Consider the following 24,158-nt stretch of genomic DNA (forward strand, 5'->3'; position numbering starts at 1 on the left):
ACCTCCAAATTTGAGTTTCAAAACTATATCAAGGAAAGTGTTGAAAATATTTTGATATAAGGTGGCCCAGTAATTGAAATTGAAATAATAGCATTAAGTAGTCATGCAAGAGATGTAACATGCTGAAGCTCAAGCACCAATAAAATCCATGCAATTGTGTACGTAATGCAAGGACCTGAGTTGATCAGGCCATGTATTCATTAGATCTAATAAGTGCTATATATAGTCAGGAGATTATAATTTTGAGAGATGATGAAAACACGCCTTACATCTTACGAACTAGAACTTACTTGACTTTGTTGTCTCCCTTTGGAAAGGCAAAAGGGACCTCCCATTTATTTTAGCAAAATCTCAAATCTATATCAAAAGTTAATATGCTTTTCAATAGCTGGTTCAAATGGTAATCTTTTATCTCCAAACAAGAAGCTTCTTAGCTACAAACTTTTATTTCCAACTTGCAGTAAGACTTTTTTTATATGTTGTACTGATGTATAATAGTAAAGATTTATGTTTTTATTACAACCTTCCACTCAAATAGAAGGGTGAAAATCAAGTTAATGAGACCCTCTTTGATCCCGCAACTTTCAATGAGAGCAAAGACGAAGGCCTGAGATTTAACAAATCCATTATGAGGTTGACCAGATAAGGAACTGGTGTTAATTCAAGTAAGTTGTCTCATATTCGCCATTTATGCTAAAATCAGTAGACTGGATTATAGAATAATTTCTGTATTTTATGAGCAAAGTCCAACACTCTGCTATAGAGTTCCCATTTTGTCAAAGAGACAAAACTTGGGACATGTACTTCCCTCCTTGCCTATCATGGTGAGTGTGCGCCGTGCACTCCGTGCAGTGTGAGGAAAGGTAAACACTGCATTCTGCTAAACTTCTGTGAAGTGAAGTCAGAGAGGAGGTCCTTGACACTTGTGAAAAAGTTCCGAATCATAAAAAAGACATTTCTCAGGGGAGACTACAGAGTTCAGTTTGCCAAAGCAGGACCCAGGAGTTCCTTAAGCCACCACACCATCTTCCAACAGAAAAGTTAAAGAAGAATATGGAGCTCCAATTGATGTCTGCTTTCAAGATCTCCCCAAGCCAATAGTGAGTGCATGAACTAAGTCAATCATCCCACAGACAGTCTAGTTCCGGACCTTGAACCACACAACACACAAGACTGTGTTAGGGGATAAAGGAAAAATTTCAAGTCCTGATCAGCCGGCATGAGCTGATTATTATGACCAATTGGAAAGGATTGTTTTTAATGGCAAATTATCAACTGGTTTCCATGAATCTTTTTGAACTACTCTTCATGATTATGGATTTTTTTAATTCTTAGATTCAAATGAGATATCAATATTTGCAGTGACAGGTGAAATTCCTGTGTCAGAAAAAACTGGTATTTCAAGTCCGTTGGCGACCAATAATAATCAGCAATAACCATTATCAAGGAGCACAGAGATGTATAATTACTAATAACAGCTGTATGTGTACCAAGTTGATGGGCATAAAAGCATATACTTTTAGGAGTCAAATTTGCCAATATGGACATATTACTCTTACAAGTGGAGTATAGGGTTAATTTTAACATTGGCCATCTCAATCGAAGAAGGCCAGTATCCTTGTGTGTTAGAAATGACTATATTGAAGGGTCTGCTTTATTGTCATCGTGTGGAAAGATTATTTATAAGATAGTCAGAATTGTTCAACAATTTTAAATTTATCGTTAACCCTAATTTATGTAGGCTATATTAAAGTTCTTTTCTGAGAAAAAATAGCACAGCACAATGCACATCAATACTTTTCATAACCTAAAAGGATAAATCTTTATAAAGCAGCCGCCAATAAACTGAAGAATGTACCTGGTGACAATATTTATTCTTAAGGGGTCATGTATATTAAAGGCTATGGGGAACGTTTAAAAGAACTCTCTCAGACTAAATCCATTGCCTTTCTAATTTTGAATTTCTCCTAGCTAATATAAAATGATTGATTACCTTTATTTCATGTACCCCTTGATTTTCCTTTTCATTCATCACTGAGTGCTTTAAACCAAATGCATTTAGAACCTGCTGTTACAAGAGTGGTCTCTTTTAAATCTTTGTAAAGTAATGAAAGGACACAGTAAATCAATCTCATTTCTGCTGTGGGAAAGCATAACCTTTACTCTACTGAAGTCACTTAAACTATTTCTGTCCCTCTGTTCCTGGATAGTAAGCCTGAAACTTCAGCTCAGTGGTTCTTTTAAAATTTAAAAGCATAAAAGTAATCATGTTTTAACTGGAACCTTACTTCAGTAATATTCATGTATAGTATGAGGTGAATGTACATGCATTGTCTGCATGCCTCAAAATTGTAGCTCATTATAAATCTGGCATATTGAGCTTCTTCATTTCAAAAAGTAGCACTAAGTCTTCCATTATATACAGGGCAAATTATCCATTTGCCTGGTAAATACCAATCCTCAATAGAATTGAACATTACATGTTTAGCTCTGAAGCTTCTACAGCTTTTTTCTTCCAAGGATCAAGACACGTCGTGCATTCCATAAATATCAACCGCATCTGACCAAACAAATATTATTTATATTGTAAGGGGTCTTCACTTGACATTGCCCACTTAAATAAGAAGTGGTGGTCTTTGATGAGAAAAGTTTATAGTTCCAGAACTCATATATATATATATATGTGTATATATACACATATATATATATATATATATATATTTGTCTTAATTAAAGTATGCTCAGAACTCCATCTACCTTAAGGCTCACGCTTTCCTGATGCTAAGTTTTCTTGATTTATCTTTGGGATATGTGAAAGAAGAAGTAACTTCTGCATGATGAACTTTTGTGATCATAATTCCCTGAGCCTCTAACATTAGTCATAAGTGATAAATATAAAAAAAATATTAAAGCTGCCATAGGTTAGCATAGGGGGATGGGAAGACTGCTTCTAAATACATGGAACTGGGTATAATCTAAATGGGGGACTCAAGGTTTAAATAATGGAGGCATGTGTCTATGAATTAAAAAATTAACTAGAAAGTAGAGATGTGTCATAAAGAATAATGCAAATCTCATGGTAAAAATATTTCTGAAAATATGTGGAATGATTTTTAAAAGAACAAGTCTCTAAACCTATAAATCCTACATATGTTTTTAGAAAACACAGTGAACATATACATTTGTCAAATAGAACCATATTATAGTAATTATAACACATTTCACATTATAGCAATTTTAGAGGTGAAAAAAAGCAACATTCCAGAGAATTATGTTGAAAAGCCAATGGCAGGCAAAACCACTAATTATTATTTGGTATTTTCGTAACTGTGTACAGATGTTTTCAGTTAGTTCTCACCCTTTTTGTTTTGTTTTGCTTTTTAAAAATCTGGCACAATGTCAAATATCTTGAATAAGCTATCATCTTTATGATTTTTCTCTGAACTCTGCATGTGGTGACCTTTGATCTACGCCGTCTGCTACCTTGGTCCGCAACTGGGCAGGACTTGGGAATTCTGCAGGAGGCACAGCTAAGAGAGATACAACACGAGCTAGGTGGGCAAGTCCAGAACAAAAGAAGCAGGCATGAGTACCTGCGCGGGCTGACCACATACGTAAAAACACAGACAGATGCGAGATACGCGCATTCAACTTTCGAACGAAGAGCCAGTTAGTTTATACCAGCTTTTTCTTATTCATGATAGCCTATTTTTCCCTATTTAATATTTTGCACACTGTTAATTTCAAACCACTCTGCTATCAGAACTTGAGAGCAGCAAACATATGCATCATAAAATGTATTTAAATTCTGAAGTGTTTGGAATTATTTCTGTCATCCTATAACTAGAATCGTGGGATTTCTGTATTGGTATGTTCCATGCTTTTGACTGTGGCTAATTTGTTTATAAGCCACCATTAATCCTGGCTGTATATTTTCACAGTTTGGGTAAACACTTCATTTGCATTAAATTTACAGCATTAATGAGGATGTGAAATTTAAAATGCTACTTGAAACATAAATGATGTAAGAAAGCAGAACAAAAAAAAGTGTTTTATCACATCTGAAATCAGTAAACCAATTTAAACCTATTAAAACAGGAATGATGTATCGCCTGAGATTTTAGCTTCATAACTCATCCTCTTGGACTAAAAGTCCAAAATGAGGAGTAAAACATCTGGAAAATATGAAAGGGCTCAAAAACACAAACTGTGTACTGCTTCTACTCTAATGGGCTTTTCAATCAGTTTTCAATTTTTTTGTCTTCAAAAGCTAAAGGCTAGTAAGTTCTCAATAGCCAATAAGACTGAGAAAAATACCCTGGCCGAGACCCTGTTACTCATGGATGTTATGGATAGAGGTCACAGAGATGGAAAAGGTCTTGAGCCAATTTGAGAAACCCTGTTTAGAAAGGCAAGAAACAAAGGATAAATGAGAAAATATTCTGGAAAATGAAATGATCAGTTTCTTTCCCAGAAGCCCCGGGAGCCCCATTCTGAGTCCAGATCTGAGAGGCAGCATGGAGAGAGCACCAATGCGAAAGCTTGCTACACCGTCACACCTGGGTGAAACGTGCCCACCTGTTGCTGATGTAGGAAGGATGGGTCTCTTGGGCTTAGTCCCACATATCGATTGGCTTGAGATGTGCCTGAGGCTGTGTAGGCTGATTAAGGAAGAACAAAAACAAAGATAAAAATTGTGAACTATCAGAATGAACACCCTGTCCATGTAAAAGAAAACCCAGGACGTGGGATTTGCAACCGAAAAAAAAAAAAAAAAAAAAAGTGTCTCTATTTCCCTATTCTTTTGTTTGAGTGAACACCAAGTGATATAAAAGAAATGGTGGTTGACCTCAACTCAACTCCTTTATCCCCCTCCCCAGAAATCTGTCCAATCAACCACATGCCGGCCTCTGGTGTGGACATCTCACACTTATGTGCTCCAATTATAGTACTGCAGGGGAACCAAGGACTGGCTAAGTAGAAGGGTTTTCCTACTTGTCCTGTTTCACCAGATATTAGTTGTCTAATAATGGGATAATCAATGATGGTCTGTGATTTTAAATGTAAGACTGGAAGTCTATTGGGAAAAAGCTTGTAATGAGTGGGATTTAAGCAGATGAGCTTGATGATACAGAAAGAAACATGTCTTACTAAAGAGAAAATCTAGTATTTCTAACATGAAGGAGAAGCCTATATTTATGATAGCATATAGAGTGAATTAGGTCAGTATTCTATTTAGTGTGAAAATGACCTTAAGTTTGATAGAAATGTTTTTGAAAAAAATTCTTTCTTTTCCATAAGCACAAAAAGTCAATTTCTTGTGACTGGTCCAGGGAGGGGTGGTAGCACCTTTGAAATACTTGGCCACCAGGCACTAAGTACCTATGGTGAATATTCCTTAATTACTCTCACCTTGTAAGTACTTTTTGTAGAGGTGCTTTTTGGTACACAGTGAAGTTTCCAAAGAAAACGTCTCCCTATTCCTAAAGATTTCTGTTTGTTTTCACAAGGAAAGGAGTTCCCAGCACCAAAGCAATCCCATTGCTCCCTGCCAGAATAAAAAGAACTACATTTTCACCATTCACGTTACATCTACGGGTCTGAAGGAAGCTAAAATGTTTGGTTTAACACTATCAGATTAATAAGAAATCCAGACATTAATCTTCAAAAGGTTTTTTTTTTTAACCAAATATATTAATTTTGCCATGTTCATTTGAAGGGTTGTAGAATTAGATCCATTGAAGCTTTTTTAGGTCAACTTTTTAAAACAGTGAAGATGCTCACAATTCAGCATTAATTAGTCCTGAATAAAGGGGCCCATCCAAGGACAGCCATAAGAGCGGGGCCCCTACTCGATCTCCAGGCCCCTGGAATTCAATGTACAGCATGGACAACTGGAGAAAAGCCTCACCCTTATAGAGTGGCAACAAGTCTGAGGTATTTTCTCTTTCCAGCCATGAGAAAGAGGTTTCCCTGGTCTATGTGTTTTCTTTAATTTTATTGACTTATCAGCTCAAAGACCAATTTTTCATTATCAGTGCTGTCTCGGGAGCTAGAGCTCCAAGTTTGTGTATAGGGAAGAAAAACAACTCACTATATTTCTTTTATGCAGGAGTGGAAAATGGGCTGATACAGCCATCTTTATACAACCAAGATATTCCCTCTGAGTATTTTGTAATTTTATTAGTCAAATCAGATCCCTTTTTGACCAACCTATAGGTGAGTATAAGAACAATGCATTAGCAAGCAGGCTGACAACACTCCCATAGAGAGCTGTGATCGTTTGGGTCTGATCTTCCCTTGAGTGTCATCTATTAATGTCACTAGAAGAGTAGGTACCTGAAGTTTCTAGAACTTGGTTTGAATCATTTATCCTGTGATAGTCTTTCAAAAACTTAAAAAAAAAAATCTTTGTTTTCTATTTGCCTTTATTTAAATTGCTGACTTTGCGAAAAGAAGCCAACACATCCACTTTTAAAAGTATTTTAGTGGCCGTAGTGTATATAGCTAACCTTTAAAACAAAAGAATTTTTAATCTTTCTTGACTGGATTTCATCCATCTGTGCATTCAGGGAAGTGCTCACTGGACCCTCTACCAACTGACCAATTACAAAAATTAATGATTATTGATGGGAATTATAAGCCTACATGGACTGATTAGGCTATGGGGCCTCATGAATTTTGAGAAAGAAATGCTCAATTCACTGTACCCTCAAAGTATTGTCCTTTTTTCTTGTAGTGTTCCTTCCTAGGTTTTCAGAAGTCACCAAAAAAAGAAAAGGAAAAAAAAAAAAGGAAAACATCTTTCCAAAGCCTGAGAAAGAAAGAGCCAGTGGTGTCTCTGTACTTTCACTTAGAAATTTCCAGAGCATGTCGATTTTTTTTTGCTCTAGGAAAGAAAATGGAACCTCTGAATTTCAGATACAGAATGCATAATTGATGAGGAGCATGCTAATTACTCCTGTCTGGAACTTTATCCATTCCGCTATACCAGTTCTAGGAAGCCGGTAGTTTTGTTGAAGCCAATTAAAAAACTGTGTAATAATTTTTTATGTATTGATGAGTATTCTGTATGAAGAAGCAAAGGAATCATTGGTTTATTGGTACGTTCTTTGTTAAGTCCACTGGCTAAATCTCTGACATTTAAAATGTGATAGCCATGTTAAAAAGCGTAATACCTGATGTATCATGATAAGCAAAAAAAAAAAAAAAAAAAAAAAAGAAAAGAAAAAAAGTCATAGACAATGAAAGTGTAGGTAGCAGCTTACATGTGCCTCATACTCAGCTTCGAAATGTTCTCATCCGCACCTAACATCCTGTAACTGTTTTTTTGCAATGACATAACCTACGGTAATATAAACGTGCAATTATCTTTCAGAGGCACTGATTCAGTCTGCCTTGTGAAGGGCACTGATTTCTCTAGGAATGCTCCAATAAGTAACAATTATCTGATCTCTCTCTGGGTGACAGAGAAACCTTGCACACTGCATTACGTTATTCGGTGTCTTTTCAATGTATACCTTGAACAAGCAGGCATGACTTATCATCTTTGTTAGAGCTGTTTATGCAAACAAATACGCTTCTCCCTTTTCAAATATGATGTACGGACTGAAATTTGATAAGAGAGAGCTTGTGATAGCCAGGCCACATACATGCCTGCTAGTTCCACATAAATGAGAAATCTCCATCGGGTCTGACAAGTTGCCGTGTTCTCCACCTTGGATCAGGTATCCAATGGCGCCTTTGATGGACATTTCTCATTTCCTACAGAAATACTTACTGGTTGCTGTAGGTGAAGCTGCCTCACCTTCAGTGGATGTAGTGATGGGTTTAGTATCTGTCATGGTCAGGGTCACAGGTCGCATTGCACTGGGATGGGGAGAGGGTGCCAAGACAGGTGTGAAATGGCCAGGCACTTTCCCTACCACTTGACCACTGCTGTTAGGCTACAAAACAAAAACAGAACGCCGGGTGAAACAATCCAAAAGGCAGTCGTCTCGTCCAACAGCTCCACTCCGCGCACGTGGCCGCGTGAACCCTGCGGACTTGCTGGAAATGCCACAAGCCCTCTCAAGCCTGAGTCACAGGGACCAACCAGCGGTTAATAGTAAAAAGAAGCAGCAGCGTTTCAAAGAAAGTCTTCACCTTCAAAACACTGTACATCGGTAAGTTCATCTTTACAACACCCCTGAGAGCCAGGTAGACTGATCCTTTCATTCAGTAGCACGAAGACTCGAGTGGAGACTTACATGCTGAGCCCAAAACAACAATGTAAGTCCTCCCTGAGCTAGTGAGAATTTGAGCCATGCCTCCTTCTTCTCTGCTCTTCGTTTTCTGTAGTGAGTCTGTTTGGGCTTTCAGAACACAATTCTCACCTAATGATGCTATCACTGACACAAAGAAGACGAGGGTATCTAGGAGCTCAAACACATCAAACTCAATAGTTTCCATCATTTATAGTCAAGGCCCATCTTCTGCGTTCAAAACCTCTTAGCTCTCCGTCACACACAGGGACGCTCGGACACACACATCAAGCCATTTAGATTCAAGGATCTCCGCTTCACTTTTGGTGATTTACTCATACGAGCAGATAGAATGATATTTAAAGCATTTAAAATTTCAGGTCCACACCATGATATACAATGATGGACTAGGCCTGACTTTACAGCTACAAATAAAAGATTTCTAAAGTCAATTAAAATGTGCTGAAGCAGGGGCGGCTGGGAGACTCTGTCGTTAAGCGTCTGCCCCGGCTCAGGTCATGATCCCGGGGTCCTGGGATCGAGCCCCGCATCGGGCTCCCTGATCAGCGGGGAGCCTGCTTCTCCCTCTCCCACTCCCCCTGCTTGTGTTCCCTCTCTTGCTGGGTCTCTCTCTGTCAAATAAATAAATAAAATCTTTTAAAAAGAAAATGTGCTTAAGTAAAGCAGAGAGCAATCAAATATACTTTGTTACTTAAGTTACTCCTCCATGGCTGGGCATGGAGAGTTACACCAAACATTATTGTTGACATTTGTGGGAATCAACTGAGAAAATCCCCAGGGCAATGACAGAAAAGATATTAATATCTGAGTTTTAGCCCCGGGTATGAAAATAGTATCTGTGGTAGGAGAAAAAATCCTAAGGGTACACTGCTTGAAAAAAAAAAAAAAATACTGGAATGTATTTTTCTAGACAGAGAACGTTATTCTTGATTACACTCATGTTGGAATTCTCCACTGTATGGTGTACATAACAATTTGCCATGAGAATATTCTCCACAAATATTTAGTCTTTATAATCAGCACTGTTAAAGGCAAAGAATGCAATGAAGCAGAATATTTATCTAAATACCTGCACATAAATTACCAGGAGACATTTCTTTAGACAAAAAGATGAACAGCTAATAACACTTAAATACTGTAACTCACAGACATGAACTAAGTCTTTGGTTGGGCTCCTCAGAGGCCACATTATTTATTCTATAAAGAAAACGGACTTCTTGAATATCCTGCCTATTCATCATGAGTAATTTTAAGTATTTAACTTTATGTCAGGAAAATTGACCAGAGTTTCCCCCTATGGAAACCTATGAGAGAGTTATATCTTTTGACTAATTTTATTTAAAATAATCCACTGAATAGCATGACTGTCTCAGTCTAATCGGTGCACAGCAATTAATCTCCAAATTGCTGTGGGGAGGATGAGGCATCTCAGTTGCTGGACTTAGCAATCAAAATCAGTGCAGGGCTGGAGGAAATCTGGGAAGGGATAGTGGACCACAGGTGAACAAGCCCTCATTTTTCTCCCCATTTTTAGAGCTAAACAGGTAAGTGTCAAGAGTCCTCTTTTGAAATGCAAATTAATTGGTTTTGAGTTGGAGCTAAAAATCAAAGGAGCTATGATGTGCCCATAAAAACAATTCTGCAGTGTACTAGAAAGATGCATTTTCTTTCAAGTGGAAAAAGTAGTTTTTTCTAAAGCAGACCATCAGCTTCTGGTTATCTGAACACTGCAAAAGACTGTTTTATGTATCTTCCTAAAGAAAGAAGAGCGATTTCGTTTTATCATTGGTGGTACATTCGGTAGTAAAAAGCATTTCTGTATAGTGTGTTCACCAAAACAGTTGGATAGGACCTACCTGAGAACACGGGACAGAAGAATGACAATAATGTCAAGAAAATGCTGCCACAGAATCTGATATTACCTCGCCCATTCTGCAAGCTTTGTCTACTGGAATGGAATCGACATGAACCAACAGACATTTCTCTCATTTTAAAAAGAATAAAACTGACAAAGAAGCAAGTCGGTCCCAAGCTGATACAGACAACTTTTCTGGAATTCAGGGTCTGGAAGAACGAGAGGGTTATTCCTTCTGGGTTTTTTACTGGTTCAAACAGATGAAGCTATACTCTAAAGCTTCTCTTTTAAGGCTGTTAGATGAACTTTCACACCATAGATATGAAAAGAGAGACATCTCATCTGAAGATGAAGTTGAACGGGATTAGGAAAGGATTACCCTGCTAGCATGTTGCTCCTATTATACAAAATCCTGAGAGGGGATTTTTTTTTTTTAAATTGAGATGAAAGTAAGATGCTTCTCTCAGAAGCTGGGTCTTTACCTTAAAAATAGGAAGAGAAGCAGAACAATATAGGCAGATTATCACCTAATATGCCCTCTTAACTTATAAAGAAATGGAAATATACCTAAAACAAGCACTGAATAATTAAAGAAATGCGTAACACTAAGGGCCTGATTTTAATTTGCATAATTTTTCCCCTAACAGTGCCTAATTAAGACATCAGTTAAAAAAAAAATCCAATGGAACTCTAAGATTTTCCACACTGAATTAACGTTAAGGACTTTTAATGGATGTCTTAATTAGACTTTGTTATTCATGGAAATTCTACACAAATTAAAATCAGACCTTGTGCGCACTGTTCCCAGCTGAGTCTAGCAAAATGCTCTATGGAACTGAGACTCTTGAATCCATGATCTGACAGCAAATTTTATTTCTAAACTGATATATTAAGATCCCACTGTTTTACTTAGTAATTCTTATTATAGTCGTCAAAAGTGCTATACCATTTGAACATTTTCTTCTAAAATACAAATGGTTTAACTACAAAGTCACAACTCAAGAATGGCATATTTAGTTTAGTATTATTAGTCAATAGAACTAAAAGTACAGGTAACTTTTTAAGTAACCCAAATGGTGCTGGCTATGTTGTTATTAAAAATAAAACGTTCAAAAAAGACCATTTTGCTTCATTTTAACAATTACGACCAAAAATGATTTTTTCAGATCTTTTCTTTGTTAATTCTAAATTAATAAGCACATACTATTCACTGGCATTTTAGTAACTGAACAGCATTGATGACAGAATGCTTATGACAATCTCTCAGAGCATTAAAAGATATAATGAGTGGGCAGGAGTCTTGAAGGTAAAGCAGCAATGCCAAATACCAGAACTTAAGATCAAAACTACATTACAGATTTGGGATATTACAATTTGTACCAGCTTTGGTACAAAGCCTATCTATTTGATCATGAAAAATCCTCTTGTATCAAATCACTATGAAGTGACCTCTCTACAGAAGAAGCCACATGTTTAAGGAGTGAGAAAGGCACATGGGTCACTACACTTACACAATAAAAGTCCCTAAAACCACTGCACAATGTTTAAAAAAAAAGAGAAAGAGAGAGAGAGAGAGAGAGAGAGAGAAAGAAAAAAGAAAAGACACTTCTGGTAATGTCAGTCATTATTAAATGTAGCCATGTCTGTGCAAAGAATATTCAAGTAGTCATCAAACACTGACAATGTTTACATTACCAAAGCTTATTTTAATACCTAATAGTTGGTCTATAAATACAACTGTAAGTTCTTTTGTGTGTGTTTATTTTAGCGCATACCTTGCTCCTGCCTGAAATAAGCACTTTGTCTCTGCATTAAACCAGGTATTTCAGAGGTGTGAACTCCAGCTCTGAGCTTTTTTGTCAATGTACTTTCTGCATAAACTTTCTTTTCAGTCAATGAAAATTCAAAAACATCAAACCAGCAACGTCTTCACAAATGTGCCCCTTTGGGGCAAGACACTTCCTACCTGTCATTCAGCCACCCTTAAATAAAAACTTATTGAGTCACCAAGAAACTTCCTGAAGATGGATTTCAAAAGCTTGATGTTCTGCCAGACATACCGTCTGAGTAAGCTTCATGTCTTAGAGTCAGACCTGTGCCATCTCCCTTAGGCTCTAATCTCATTTGCTCTCTCATTTTTACCTGGCTGGTTTGCGGACTGGATGGGTCATAAGAAGGTACATAGTTCTTCAGAGTATCCTGAGGATTCAGGTGGGGAGGATATCTGATTGTTGGATGAGAAAAGTAGCTCGATGGGGCTGGAGGAAGAATAGCTTGTGTTGGAAATGGCAGCGGTGAGGGTGGAGGCGGAGTTCGAGTCGAGATGACTGCACAGGACAGAAAAGGGGAGACTGATGTCAGCCATGGTGCCCTCTTCCCCGGCCCACCCCCCAGGACCCTGCGAGGCCGCCACGCTGACGGCTCCTCATCGCTTCCCCATGACCGACCCACACTCCCCTGCAGGACTCCCTCGCCCATGCCCACAGGGAGAACACACAGACCCAACCCCACTCTGGGGAACTAGCGATCTGGCTCTCCAGCTCTATGAATACTTAGACAAAGGAAGTTTCTCTTTTATAGGTTAAGCCAATATTCCATAAAATGTTCCTTTAAGCAGAGTTATTTCCCATCAGAATACAATCTTTGATCAGAAAGTCTTTGTGTCTTGAATCCAGACCAACTCACAGCATTCATTAAAAGGCAGGGGCACCCACAGACTCTCTACTGAAATTCAAAACAGAAGTGTACTCCAATTTTAAATAAACATTTTCCCTATACGTCCTAGTGGGTGGTTGGTTAAAAGAGAGGCCAGTAATTAGGAAACAATAATGTGCTGAATAATTACCTGATCATTGGACAAATGCTTATGAACATGTGAACGTAGGGCCTGGGAACTCTTTTTCCTAATGAAAATGTTCCTTTCAAAACCAAAAGAGCTCTATTCTGTAACTATTTTCCTTCCTACTCTTTTATTACATGTAGCTTAAAAGATGTTATTAAGATAAGACCAAGAATAAAACCCACAGAAATGTGAATTTAAACTTCCATATACGCATATTAACTAACCAATAAATCACATATTTTATATATAAAAGGGAAATAATATATAAAACATATGCGATGTAGACAATGTTTAATTGTGCTGTAATTTTCAACATCAGTATGACTAAAATTTATTGTTTAGTTTTTGAAATATAATCCTTAAGTTCAAAAATGGGAAAGAATATAATTGCACAATCATTATCTCTATAATGTTGAGGAACATAACCACGTAAGTACAATTAAGAGTACCAACGAGTATAAGCAGAAATGAAGATTAAATGTGTTTCTATTTAATATTTTGATCCAAATCATAGGAAATTACATATGATAAATGTTTAGTGTTTTATGAGACAACTTAGCAAACAATATGAAAAATAAATTCTTTCCATGACCTATTAATGAAAATCATCTGGACTAACTTATCTCCAACTTTGTAATTATGTGCAAAAATATATAATATACTTTTAAAGGGATATTACTTATCTTCCCCAAAGAAAGCTTTTTTCAGAAAATACGAGAAATTAAGAATGTATCTCAGCGAAGAATCATAAATTCAATTTTATGGTCGCAACTTTGTTTCCTGAATGTCCGGGTCACTCGGGATCCTCTGCATTGTTGTTACAATGCAGATTCCTGGGCCTAAACACAGACTACTGGATCTTGACTCCCCCCAGGGGTCAGGCACCAGAAAGTACAGTTTAAACAAGTGCCTCGCGTGATCTTTCCACACACTGAAGTGTGTGCATCCTCCGTCAAAGGGATGCATTTCAGAGAACAATTACATATTTCTTCAAACGAAACTCCTTTTTGACATACTACTTTGTTGAAGAAATATACACATTTGAAAGTATAATTTAAGGAGATGCAAACACCTAAGTTAAGTTTGGCATCTTTTTAACTTGGTGTTGAAGTGCTCTTAATCTCAGCTAAATGAAGACCATGTAACCATGGTCTTTGCCTACATCTGTCACAAACCCTTGAAGAATATATACGCAGCTCCATCTTGGTCCCCCTGGGCTTGAGATCAGTGTGGCCCCAGTAGTTTTGGAAGAGATCTTTGTTCAATGGAACCGGCACATATCAAATCAGGGCTCAGGCTCTGGGATCCTTTGTACTGTGCTCACAGAAGCTGTGGCTGGCCCGATAGAAGATAGTAGAATGAAGTATTTCAAACCGAAAGTAAAAATGGCTATTTCGTATCAATAAAGGTCATTCTAGTCCTTGAAAATAGGAAAAGCAAAATACAGGCAGAAGACGTTTCCCTTCATTATGAAAGAATTCATACATGCATACATGTATGTACACGTATTTCCTGCCTACATTAATGCCAAGCCTTCCTGTCTCCTTTACTCCAGTCTTGCTCCTTCCAATACAGCCTTTATAGTCTCATATGAATGAATTTTGTAAAATACCATCTCAAGCAAGTCACTTCTCTGCTTAAAATCTTTCAGTGGCTCCCTACTGCTTCCAGAATAAAAGCTCAGCAACTTCACGGGTTTGTACGGTCTTCAAGGGCTATAGGGAACCTGCCCCGCCTCACTTCATGGACCTCAGGTCTGGCCACTCTCTCTTCCCCGGCCACATGGAGATATTTGTGGATCCTTGGATAGATGGCAGTTCCTTGCTGCAGTGACCTTTCCTGATAACAGGCTGTTCACTCTGTCTGAAACAACCTTCCTCCTGCCTTGTTCTTCCTTCTTGTGGCGAACTTACTCTCTAAACTTCAGGGAAGAACACATCGCTTCTGGGCATCTAATCCTTTTCGAAGTGTCTAGTCCTACTCAGATTTCATGCCTAGCTGATGTGGTCCCCTTGTCTCCCTGCTGGACCATGAGCTCTTTAAGGAAGGAAACTGTGTCTCATGACCAAGGTGCCTACCACAGGCCCTAATACATTACATACTAGTAAGTATCTGGTGAAGGACCAAGGTGTAAAGCTTATCTAGGTTTCCATGGTTCATTATATAAAAGTGTACTATTTAATTTTTTCCCAATGTCAGAAATCTGAATATTTTAATCAGGTGTCATAATACATGGATGATTTGACTGCTAAGTTAATTTTGCTCAAATATATTCAACATTACAGATCCATGAAATAGTTACCGATTTTTTTGACCTATTCTAGCAGTACAAACAATACAAATATAAATATTTTATAGCACATTTGATTTGTATACTCCTTTCTTAATTTTATACTTCTCTTAGTGAAGGCCATGCATTTTTAAAGTATAGCAATGATACATATCAACATACACTTAGAGATCAAAGCTAAGGACTTTTTTTTATAACTGAAGTTATATCCTTCAAGTAAAGGTTTAAAAACCAGATTCATTTTGTCGGAAGAATAAAAAATTGCCTATCTATAAACTTAAGGCAATAAGAGTATTGCTACAAACATATTTATATACAAAACTTTCTCCACCAAAAATTCAGTATACTCCTTTCTAGGGCTCAAGAATAATAGGTAGAAAGTATACAGTATTGTTTATTAATTATATCTCACTTTTAAGTTTTGAAAGGGGATTTAGTTTAATTGTTCTTTAAAGTATAAATGTGAAATACTGTATTATTTTTCTTATGTAAATTAAGATATTAGACATAATATCCAGTGTACTAGCCCACACTTATTTGTGCACCAAAAAAATTGTCAAAGAACCTCTTTTATTTTTCTGATTAATTTCACTCCTAAATAAGTAATTATTGATTTTTGTATAGAAAATAACATCTCTGGAAATAGTGTCTGTATATCTTAATGCCTCTGGAAATACCCCAAACTCAACAACACACTTGAAATTCCGTCTTTCTTTAGTCAAATATATAGAATGGGGACCAATCCTGAAGCTACAGTTAAGATAACTATGAATCCCATATCTTCTAATTTCTTGGGATTGTGATCTTTCCAATAAAGGCAATTAAAAATACATTCACAAATGTTATTTAGCAAATGCTTTGGAACTCTTTTCTCATATATTGGTTAGAAAAAAAATATTTGATTGGATCACGACCCTCCCTTTTTTGGCTGAGAGAATATGGCCCCCGCAGCTCTAAGTAAAACTCTTGCTCCATCCCTGAGAGTGAGCTCTGCAAACAAGGGGGACACTTCTCCTTTGTGCTTGAAACTCCTCACCACTGTGTGCAACTCCAGGTATTCCGGGATGATGGTGCTGGGGGAAAGTGCTCAATCTTGGGGAAGAATCTTGTGGAGATGTAGAGCTGAACAGTGGCTTTTCGGGCTTCTTCATAGTAGTCGGAGAAGACATATCTGCAAAGGAAGAGGGGAGAACCCAAACTTTATGACTTTCTTCAGCTATGAAGTTCACGTTAATATAACAAGAGATCTCATTTTCCAACATTTCATTATTTCTGTACTTGGGCTCTTCTACAAAATATGTACTGAGGGTCAAAGACCCAGTTATGTTGGAGATTTGAAATATCTGTCAGAAACAATCTCCACTGAAGTTAACCCAAGGCTTTATTAAAATTACCACTGGAATTATTTCTCCTACTAAATAAATCTTGAACTTTTGAAAAACTAAGTATCATGTTTCCTTTGGCACCTTGGTTCACATCAAGGTCATTTTTACCTCAGCATTTCATTCTTAGATTTATACGATTCAGGGGTTTGTCTTTCGACCTGCTGACTACACTGTGGAAAAAAACAGAAGAAAACCCGGTGCAAATGTGAAAAACAACTTTTGGGACCACTGGTAAGTCTATCATTGATTTCACATCTTCTATGGAAAACTCATTACTTGTTTAACAAAAAGTACATTCCTTAATTTGCTCATTATGCAAGTATTTATTGGTGTCCTCTATTTGCCAGGTAAAGTGAGGATGTTACAAAAAATACAAAGTAACTGCTATAGGGATACTCACTGTCAGTGAAGATGAAAATGATAAGAAGAAAATGGCTGTCAACAGTTGAGAGGGAGGAAGTGTGTTGAAAGCAGGGGTGTTGTGTTGTGGTGTTTGCTGGTTTTGCTGCACAAGGGCAGTGACCACCTCAGCCTCCCCAGGTTAAGGAAGATGCCTCAGTGGTGCCATGTTTAAAATGTGGATGGGGATGACACTCCCAGAGAGAGGAAATGTTCTGGAGAATGGAGCATAGAAAACAAGTGGTACAAGTAGTCTGTGGAGTGGTGAAGTGATGGAGTGATGAATGAGGGAGCAAGCAGCTGGCAGGACCCACACAATGAGGGGCCATGGACTTTGTGTATAAATACCTGAATGTTTGCCCTGATGGGGGAGTGCTACTGATGAGCAAAATATGATCACACATTTATAGTTTAAGGCCGTCCCTCTCGAAAGTACATGGAGGATGAGTTAGCCAAAATGGAGACAGCAATCATGGAGACCGCTTGAGAAGACAGATTTATTAATACATCCTTCCATAAATATTTCTTGAAGGCTTAATTTATGCCAGACACTACACTAGTTGCTGGAGACACAATGGTGAACTAGATTAAGTTTCAGCCTCTACAAAACTTTTTTTTTTTTAAGATTTTATTTATTTATTTGCCAGAGAGAGATAGAAAGAACACAAGCAGGAGGAGCGGCAGGCAGAGGGAGAAGCAGGCTCCCCACCGAGCAGGGAGCCCGATGTGGGACTCGATCCCAGGACCCTGGGATCATGACCTGAGGTGCAGGCAGAGGCTTATCCTACTGAGCTACCCAGGCATCCCCAGCCTCTAAAAAATTTAAAAACTAGGGAGGGGATACACATGTGCTAAAAAGGAACTATAAAGCAGTGTGAAATTGCTATGGTAGATAACACTACCACAATTATCAACTCATAGCCAACCTTATTTCACCTTTACCCCATCTATGCTCCCCCACCCCCCGTTTCACTTTGAAGCAAATTGCAGACAGCACAGTATTTCACTTATAAATATTTCAATTTGTAGCTCTAAAAAAAGAAGTTATTTTTTTAAAAACCTAAAACTTCATCATATTAGATACATATGCATATATATAATATTCATTTTTAATTTTTTTAACAAGAGAAAAAGACCTCACGTGCTGTTTTAAAAAAAAAAATTTTTATGGTGCTATTAATAAAAGAAACTAGTTATCATTATGATTTACCATTTGAAAAATTACATAAGCTCTGGTAAAAGCATCCAATAAAATTAAATATGTGTTTTCAGCACATTGGCACTTAAAGAATGGATATGCTACTGTTAAAACAGTAGACATCACAGTCCACAAAAAATGACAGGTGTATTTGTAGCTATAATTTGTGACTAGCTGGCTGTCACTAACCTATCAGAACTTTGATGCATTGGTGAACGATTTCCTTGTATCTTTCTCAAAAAGAAAAAATGAAAGGAAATTGCTAACGAAACCACAGCAATTAATGCTGCTACAAAAGAAGAGAAAAAATGTTGATACCATTTAAAAACAGACCAAAAAAGTTCATTTCACTAAGGTACCTTCAAAATGTCAAAAATAATACTTAATTTCACTTAGAGCTATGTGATTTTAAAAGGTAACACTACAAATATAGGTTTTGGCCTGCTAGAAGCTAATCATAGACATCTAGGTCTTTAGGAGTGGAAAGAACCTTTATTCCAACCCTCATTTTGCAGATAAAGTAATGTTTCCATTCCAAATTTTTAATTTAAAATTAACTATTAGAAAAAGAAATCTATTGACACTCTTATGCTCTACCTGTGCTTAAATACAGATCTCAAAATAAAATTAACCAGTGTAATCAGTTTCTAAAGACTCCATATAGAGGGGCGCCTGGGTGGCTAAGTTAGTTAAGTGTCCAACCCTTGGTTTCAAGGTCAGGTCATGATCTCAGGCTCATGAGATCAAGTCCCTTCGTTGGGCTGCATGCTCAGTGGGGAGTCTGGGGATCTTCGCCCTCTGCCCCTCCCCTCGCTTGCACGCTCTCTTTCTCTCTCTCTCTGTCAAATAAATAAATAAATCTTAAAAAAAAAAAAAAAAGACTCCCTGAATGAGTAATAGAGCATTTACTGTACATGATTGAAAAACAATGAAATATGACCAGAGCTTGGGAAGCAGAATGAATGTTATTCTAGTTCTGTCATTTCTGGGGACGTTCCATCAAGGCTATTGCAAATACTGTAACTGTTTCCAAATTTTCATTAAACGTAGCAGGATTCACCTGAGTCACTTTCTGCAAAGAGCACATAAATCAAGGGTGTTTGTCCAGCAGTTCAAGAAGATGGGTGATGACGTCATTTTTGAGAAATGAAGCCTTTGCATTTTCTTACTCAAAATAATGCACTTGGCTTTCCTGGGTAATTATTACAGGTCCATTTATTGTTTGGGTTCTCGTTAGGCATGGACCAAATAATAATGGTACCTTCGTGTTCAGAACACACAAAGGAATTACAGAGGCCAACACAGCAGAAACAAATTAAAATTCACTCTTCAAGTTGTAAAAGGGACCACAAATTGTCTTCTCAAACAGTCAAGTGAACTTACAACAGTAAAAATAAGAATGAGAAGGTCCACCGTCCATACTGAAACTACTTCTTTAGGAACAGATAAAGAATGATAGTGCAGAAAGTGGACTTGACCGCCATTGTCTTCCCACTCGATGAAATTATTTTTGAGCCCAACAGCCAGTGAAGATATACTGGTACCCAGCCTGTGCAAGGCATATGCCAAGTGTGCCAGGGACACAAAGTGACCCCCTCCCCACCACGGTCACAGGAAAAAAAACTCACTGCAATGGAGGAAGAATAAAAATAAAATGTCAACTATCTAGGAGGAGGAAGGGTAGAGTTTCTAGCTATTACATTTTAATCATGACTCAAACTCGTATTGTTTTGATTTTAATTTTATTTTGCATGTCTGCAGTCTAGTAGACCTCATGCCAAACTGAAAAATGATACTGTTTCTATTTTTAATGCACTTCTATGCTACAGAAACAAAAAAAAAATGTTTGAGGAATGAATATATAGGAGAGATGGTTTTAAGTGACCTTTCTGTGGAAAAAAACAAATGTCATGCTTTTCACAGTGTATTGTCCCTCAAGCCGGAAGAATAATACATAAAAAGATTAAGTTGAAAATAAGTTAAATAATAATAAAGCGGAATAATATATAAATATATAATAAGTTGAATAATAATACAAACATAATAATGCATATGTTGAATAATACATGAAATAAAGAAGTTGGCAAGAGAAGCAAGATGATAAGAAAAGGATTAGCCCGTGTTTCTAGTGGTGGGAAGGAGGCAGGAGTAGTTGGTGGTGCATGAGAAAGAAGCAGAGTCAGTGAGGGCTTGCCATCAGACAAAGACATTTAAATTTGATTTGGAAAGTAATAATTTATAAATGAATTGATCTCAGGAGGGAAATGCTTTCCAAAAGCTCTCTATTGTTTTTCTGTTTCTTGTAGCTTCCACTCAGTGCTTTTTGCTTGTACCTGGTTAAATCAAAAATTTCCTGTCTAGTCTCCTTCCAGGAGGAAGGAAGGAGAAGGAGGAAGGAAATCCTCTCCTTCAAACAATATCTTCCTCACATTAAGATATATGATGGTATCATATTTTTCTTTTCCTTATCATTCCATTTTATTTAAGCTTTAGCCAAACTCATTTACTTATGGCCTCTTGGAGGAGGAGGGAACCAGGAGGAATGTGCTTCTAACTCTTCCTTTGCAGATGACATTCCCTTGGGCTAGAAAATGATGTCTTTCTACCTCTTATTCCAGCTATAGAACAGTATTTTATCCACTGAACCAACTTGATTTATTTTCTCTTTAAGCATTCCCTCCTGGGACTGTGGAGGTCTAGATTTCCTTAATGATCTTGTGTTTGTGTCTGATATTATCTGACGGATTTTTTTTTAATTATTATTTTGTACTTGTTCTATCCATAAAGTGAGTGAGTGAGTGAGTGTGTGTGTGTGTGTGTGTGTGTGTGTGTTTGAGCTGACTGATGGCTTATCTCCTACAGAAGATGATTTTATTAAAGATGCAAAGACATATGGAGGCTGGAAAAACATGCTCAGGAAGAGAATTTTTAAAAATCTTGCACCGAAAGACAGTAGAAGAGGTAGAACAGACGCTGTCTAGGCAGTTTATCTTAGAATCTCTTGCATGTGAAAGCAGCTAGATGGTGAACCGATAACTGGTATATAAGATGAATAAAATAACCAATCGGTATATAGTAAAATGCATGGTTGCATGAGCAGAGACCACCAGATGAGAAGTAACTGAATGTAGAGCAAAAAGTGAAAACAAAATCAGTCACTGCGTTTCTAGTAAGTGTGAGAAGCTACGGCAAGGCCTCAAGTTCAAGATGTTAAATAAGACCACCTGCTCCCTGACTTGGTGATGCTTACAGCTCAGCAGAGAGGACGGATATTACAAACACAAATACAAAACTTCATTTATTGCAATTGTGACATTAGACTGTAGAGAAGATTCTTCTTCATGACAGAAGTCAGCGAGGCTAATTTAAAAAAACAAAGGAAGGTTCACACTGATGGTGCTATTCTTCATTGTCTATACCCATGTTTAGATTTATAATTGGACAATTAGCTATGGCTTTAGTCACCAATCATGAAGTTAAATACATAATAAAAGATTACTATGTAGGAATAAGTTCAACTTATATAAGTTGGTTCAGTTAGATCCAAGCATAGCTTTAAATAAGTATTTTGCAAAATCAAGTCATCCCATAATTTTTACTAGCCATAGTATAATTTTTTTGGCACTGGGACATATATATATCCTAAGCCCTGATGTGTCATTCATTTCATAGCATCACTTCAAAGAGATAAAGGCTTGAGCAAATAAAGAGTTAGATCAACTCATCTCCCAACAAGGTAATTTCATCTACAAAGGAAGAACGTTGCTGTGAAACACAGCGTATGCACTCGACTCATCAGCAGCTTGCACAAATGGTGCTCCAGATGTATATCTGTTCAAGTCAGCCCAAGGCAACAATTTTGATCAATTCTAATGTGATAAAATGCTGCAGGGAAAGTGTGCAGAAACGTGTTTACGTCAGCCCTTAATTAAACTGTTGTTCACTTCCAAAGAACCTTAGGAAACACTAATGAGACATGAGTTTTGGCAATTTCTTCATCAAAGCAAAGACCCCTTCCTCAGTCTGTAACAGCCTGTCATCCAAGTCGCTCCCGGGATAAATGTCACATAGCACTCCAATCAGTTAGCCACCTGTTAGTAGAACTTCACTGAAGTCAACTAGTGATCTAGGGCAAGCTCAAACAGCCACCTTGACACCTGCCTGTCTGGGTCACCTGCTCCTTTTTCACATAGAGTAGAGCAATATGCTAGCTTTTCCAATATTCTTGAGTAGATTGAGGTTACAAATCGAATTTCTATCACCTACATAGAAAACACATAATTTTCTTTAAAAAAAAAATGTCTATTCTTCTTCCCTACAATGACACTTATGGTTTACAACTATTTTATTTTGAATCAATTATGTAAGAGCACACAAGAGTTCTTGAATTTCTGGAAGCTATTAATTTCAGCACGGTATAACACTAAATTAAAATATATTAACTGTGCCATTCCTATAATTTAGAAAAACATATTTCTTTTTTTTTTTTTTTTGACAGAGACACAGTGAGAGAGGGCACACAAGCAGGGGGAGTGGGAGAGAGAGAAGCAGGCTTCCCGCTGAGCAGGGAGCCCGATGTGGGACTCGATCCTAGGACCCTGGGATCATGACCTGAGCCGAAGGCAGATGCTTAACCGACTGAGCCACTCAGGCGCCCTAGAAAAACATATTTCTATCTAGTTAACAAAGAAGCAAATTCTCTCAAAATATTTTTTTTTTTTTTTAAAGACACAGCGAGAGAGGGAACACAAATGGGGAGTGGGAGAGGGAGAAGCAGACTCCCTGCCGAGCAGGGAGCCCGATGCGGGACTCGATCCCGTGACTCCAAGATCATGACCCGAGCCGAAGGCAGTCGCCCAACCAACTGAGCCACCCAGGCGCCCTCTCTCAAAATATTTTAACAGTCCAATCCTTTCCGTATTCCTAAGTTGTCTTTCTTATTTATACACCATGCTTGTATACAAGTCCAAATGAACCCTCGAGGTACAAGTTATCATTTGCTGGCTTCTCTTGGTTTCCAGTATTTAAGGTTAAGGCATGTTTTACTATGAAGTGCTTAAAGAGCCATCATCATTGTTAAAAATGCCTTCTTTATTTTTTACATTATCAAGCTGCTGAGCAGATGTTACAGGATTCTTTTTTTTTTTTTTGCAGAAGAAAACTCAAGGTGCAATGAAAACAGCAACAGGGAAGCTTCTGTTACCCTTGACCTTTCGTGATGAGCAGGACAGAGACCAAAGAAGTGCATATGTGGTAACAGTTTCGATAGTCCCATGACTAAAATTTGACAAGATTATGTTATATTGACGAGTCTTACCCAGGTAAGACCTCTCATAGCTTTCTAGGTTTCCTTTTTTTTTTTTTTAACAGATTTTTTTCATAGATCTTTTTTTCTAGAGTTTCTGAGGAGACAGGAAGTCTCCTCAGAGAGGGAGACCAAATCCACTGCTGGATGAGGCAAAGGTGGTCAACACATCCCATCACTCTGCTGAAACTCTGTCAAGAAACACAAAACACTGGTGGTGAAAACCGAACTTCAGCTAAATGGGAATCTCTGCTGTCCATTAAAATGCTAGGGTGGCAGCTAGAAGACAACATGAGAAAGGAACAAGCTAGCTGCATAAAATAATAACGCTGTTTGTAATAAATGAGAAGCTACCACATCTAGGGTATGGGACCAGTTCAGGAGCTGGAAATCTGATACTTTCACATCAGACCATAAATCTCAAGTCAGTCCTGAGAGAAGGAAACGGCTTGGGCCCTGTGCCCAGAGGACAAGGAGAAGGCAAGGAACAGGGATCTGCCAACTGAATGCTCCCAGAGACCAAGGATTCTCTTCCTCTGTTTTTGCCTGGGGGTAAAATCAGGAAGAGGAGAGGGAAGTTCAGAGGTTATTTATAATCCTATAAACGTTATGTAAAATAC

General features: G+C 37.7%; 1 protein-coding gene across 9 annotated transcripts in view; it reads right to left on the reverse strand.

Moving 5' to 3' along the window:
• NFIB (nuclear factor I B) overlaps window positions 1–24,158 on the reverse strand; it is a 450,766-nt gene that overhangs the window by 26,063 nt on the left and 400,545 nt on the right. For 3 of the 9 annotated variants that reach the window (XM_044920495.1, XM_021682440.2, XM_044920498.1), the window contains exons 7-10: window positions 16,288–16,422; window positions 12,262–12,446; window positions 7,781–7,946; window positions 4,579–4,661 (exon numbers count right to left, since the gene is read on the reverse strand). In XM_044920495.1, coding sequence (XP_044776430.1) covers window positions 4,579–4,661; window positions 7,781–7,946; window positions 12,262–12,446; window positions 16,288–16,422 — 569 coding nt within the window. The remainder of the gene's footprint in view (window positions 1–4,578; window positions 4,662–7,780; window positions 7,947–12,261; window positions 12,447–16,287; window positions 16,423–24,158) is intronic. The other 6 variants (XM_044920499.1, XM_044920500.1, XM_021682444.2 and 3 more) reach the window with 3 other exon arrangements.

Source organism: Neomonachus schauinslandi, chromosome 13 (genome assembly GCF_002201575.2).
Source record: "Neomonachus schauinslandi chromosome 13, ASM220157v2, whole genome shotgun sequence".
In the NCBI taxonomy this organism is placed as follows: Eukaryota; Metazoa; Chordata; class Mammalia; order Carnivora; family Phocidae; genus Neomonachus; species Neomonachus schauinslandi.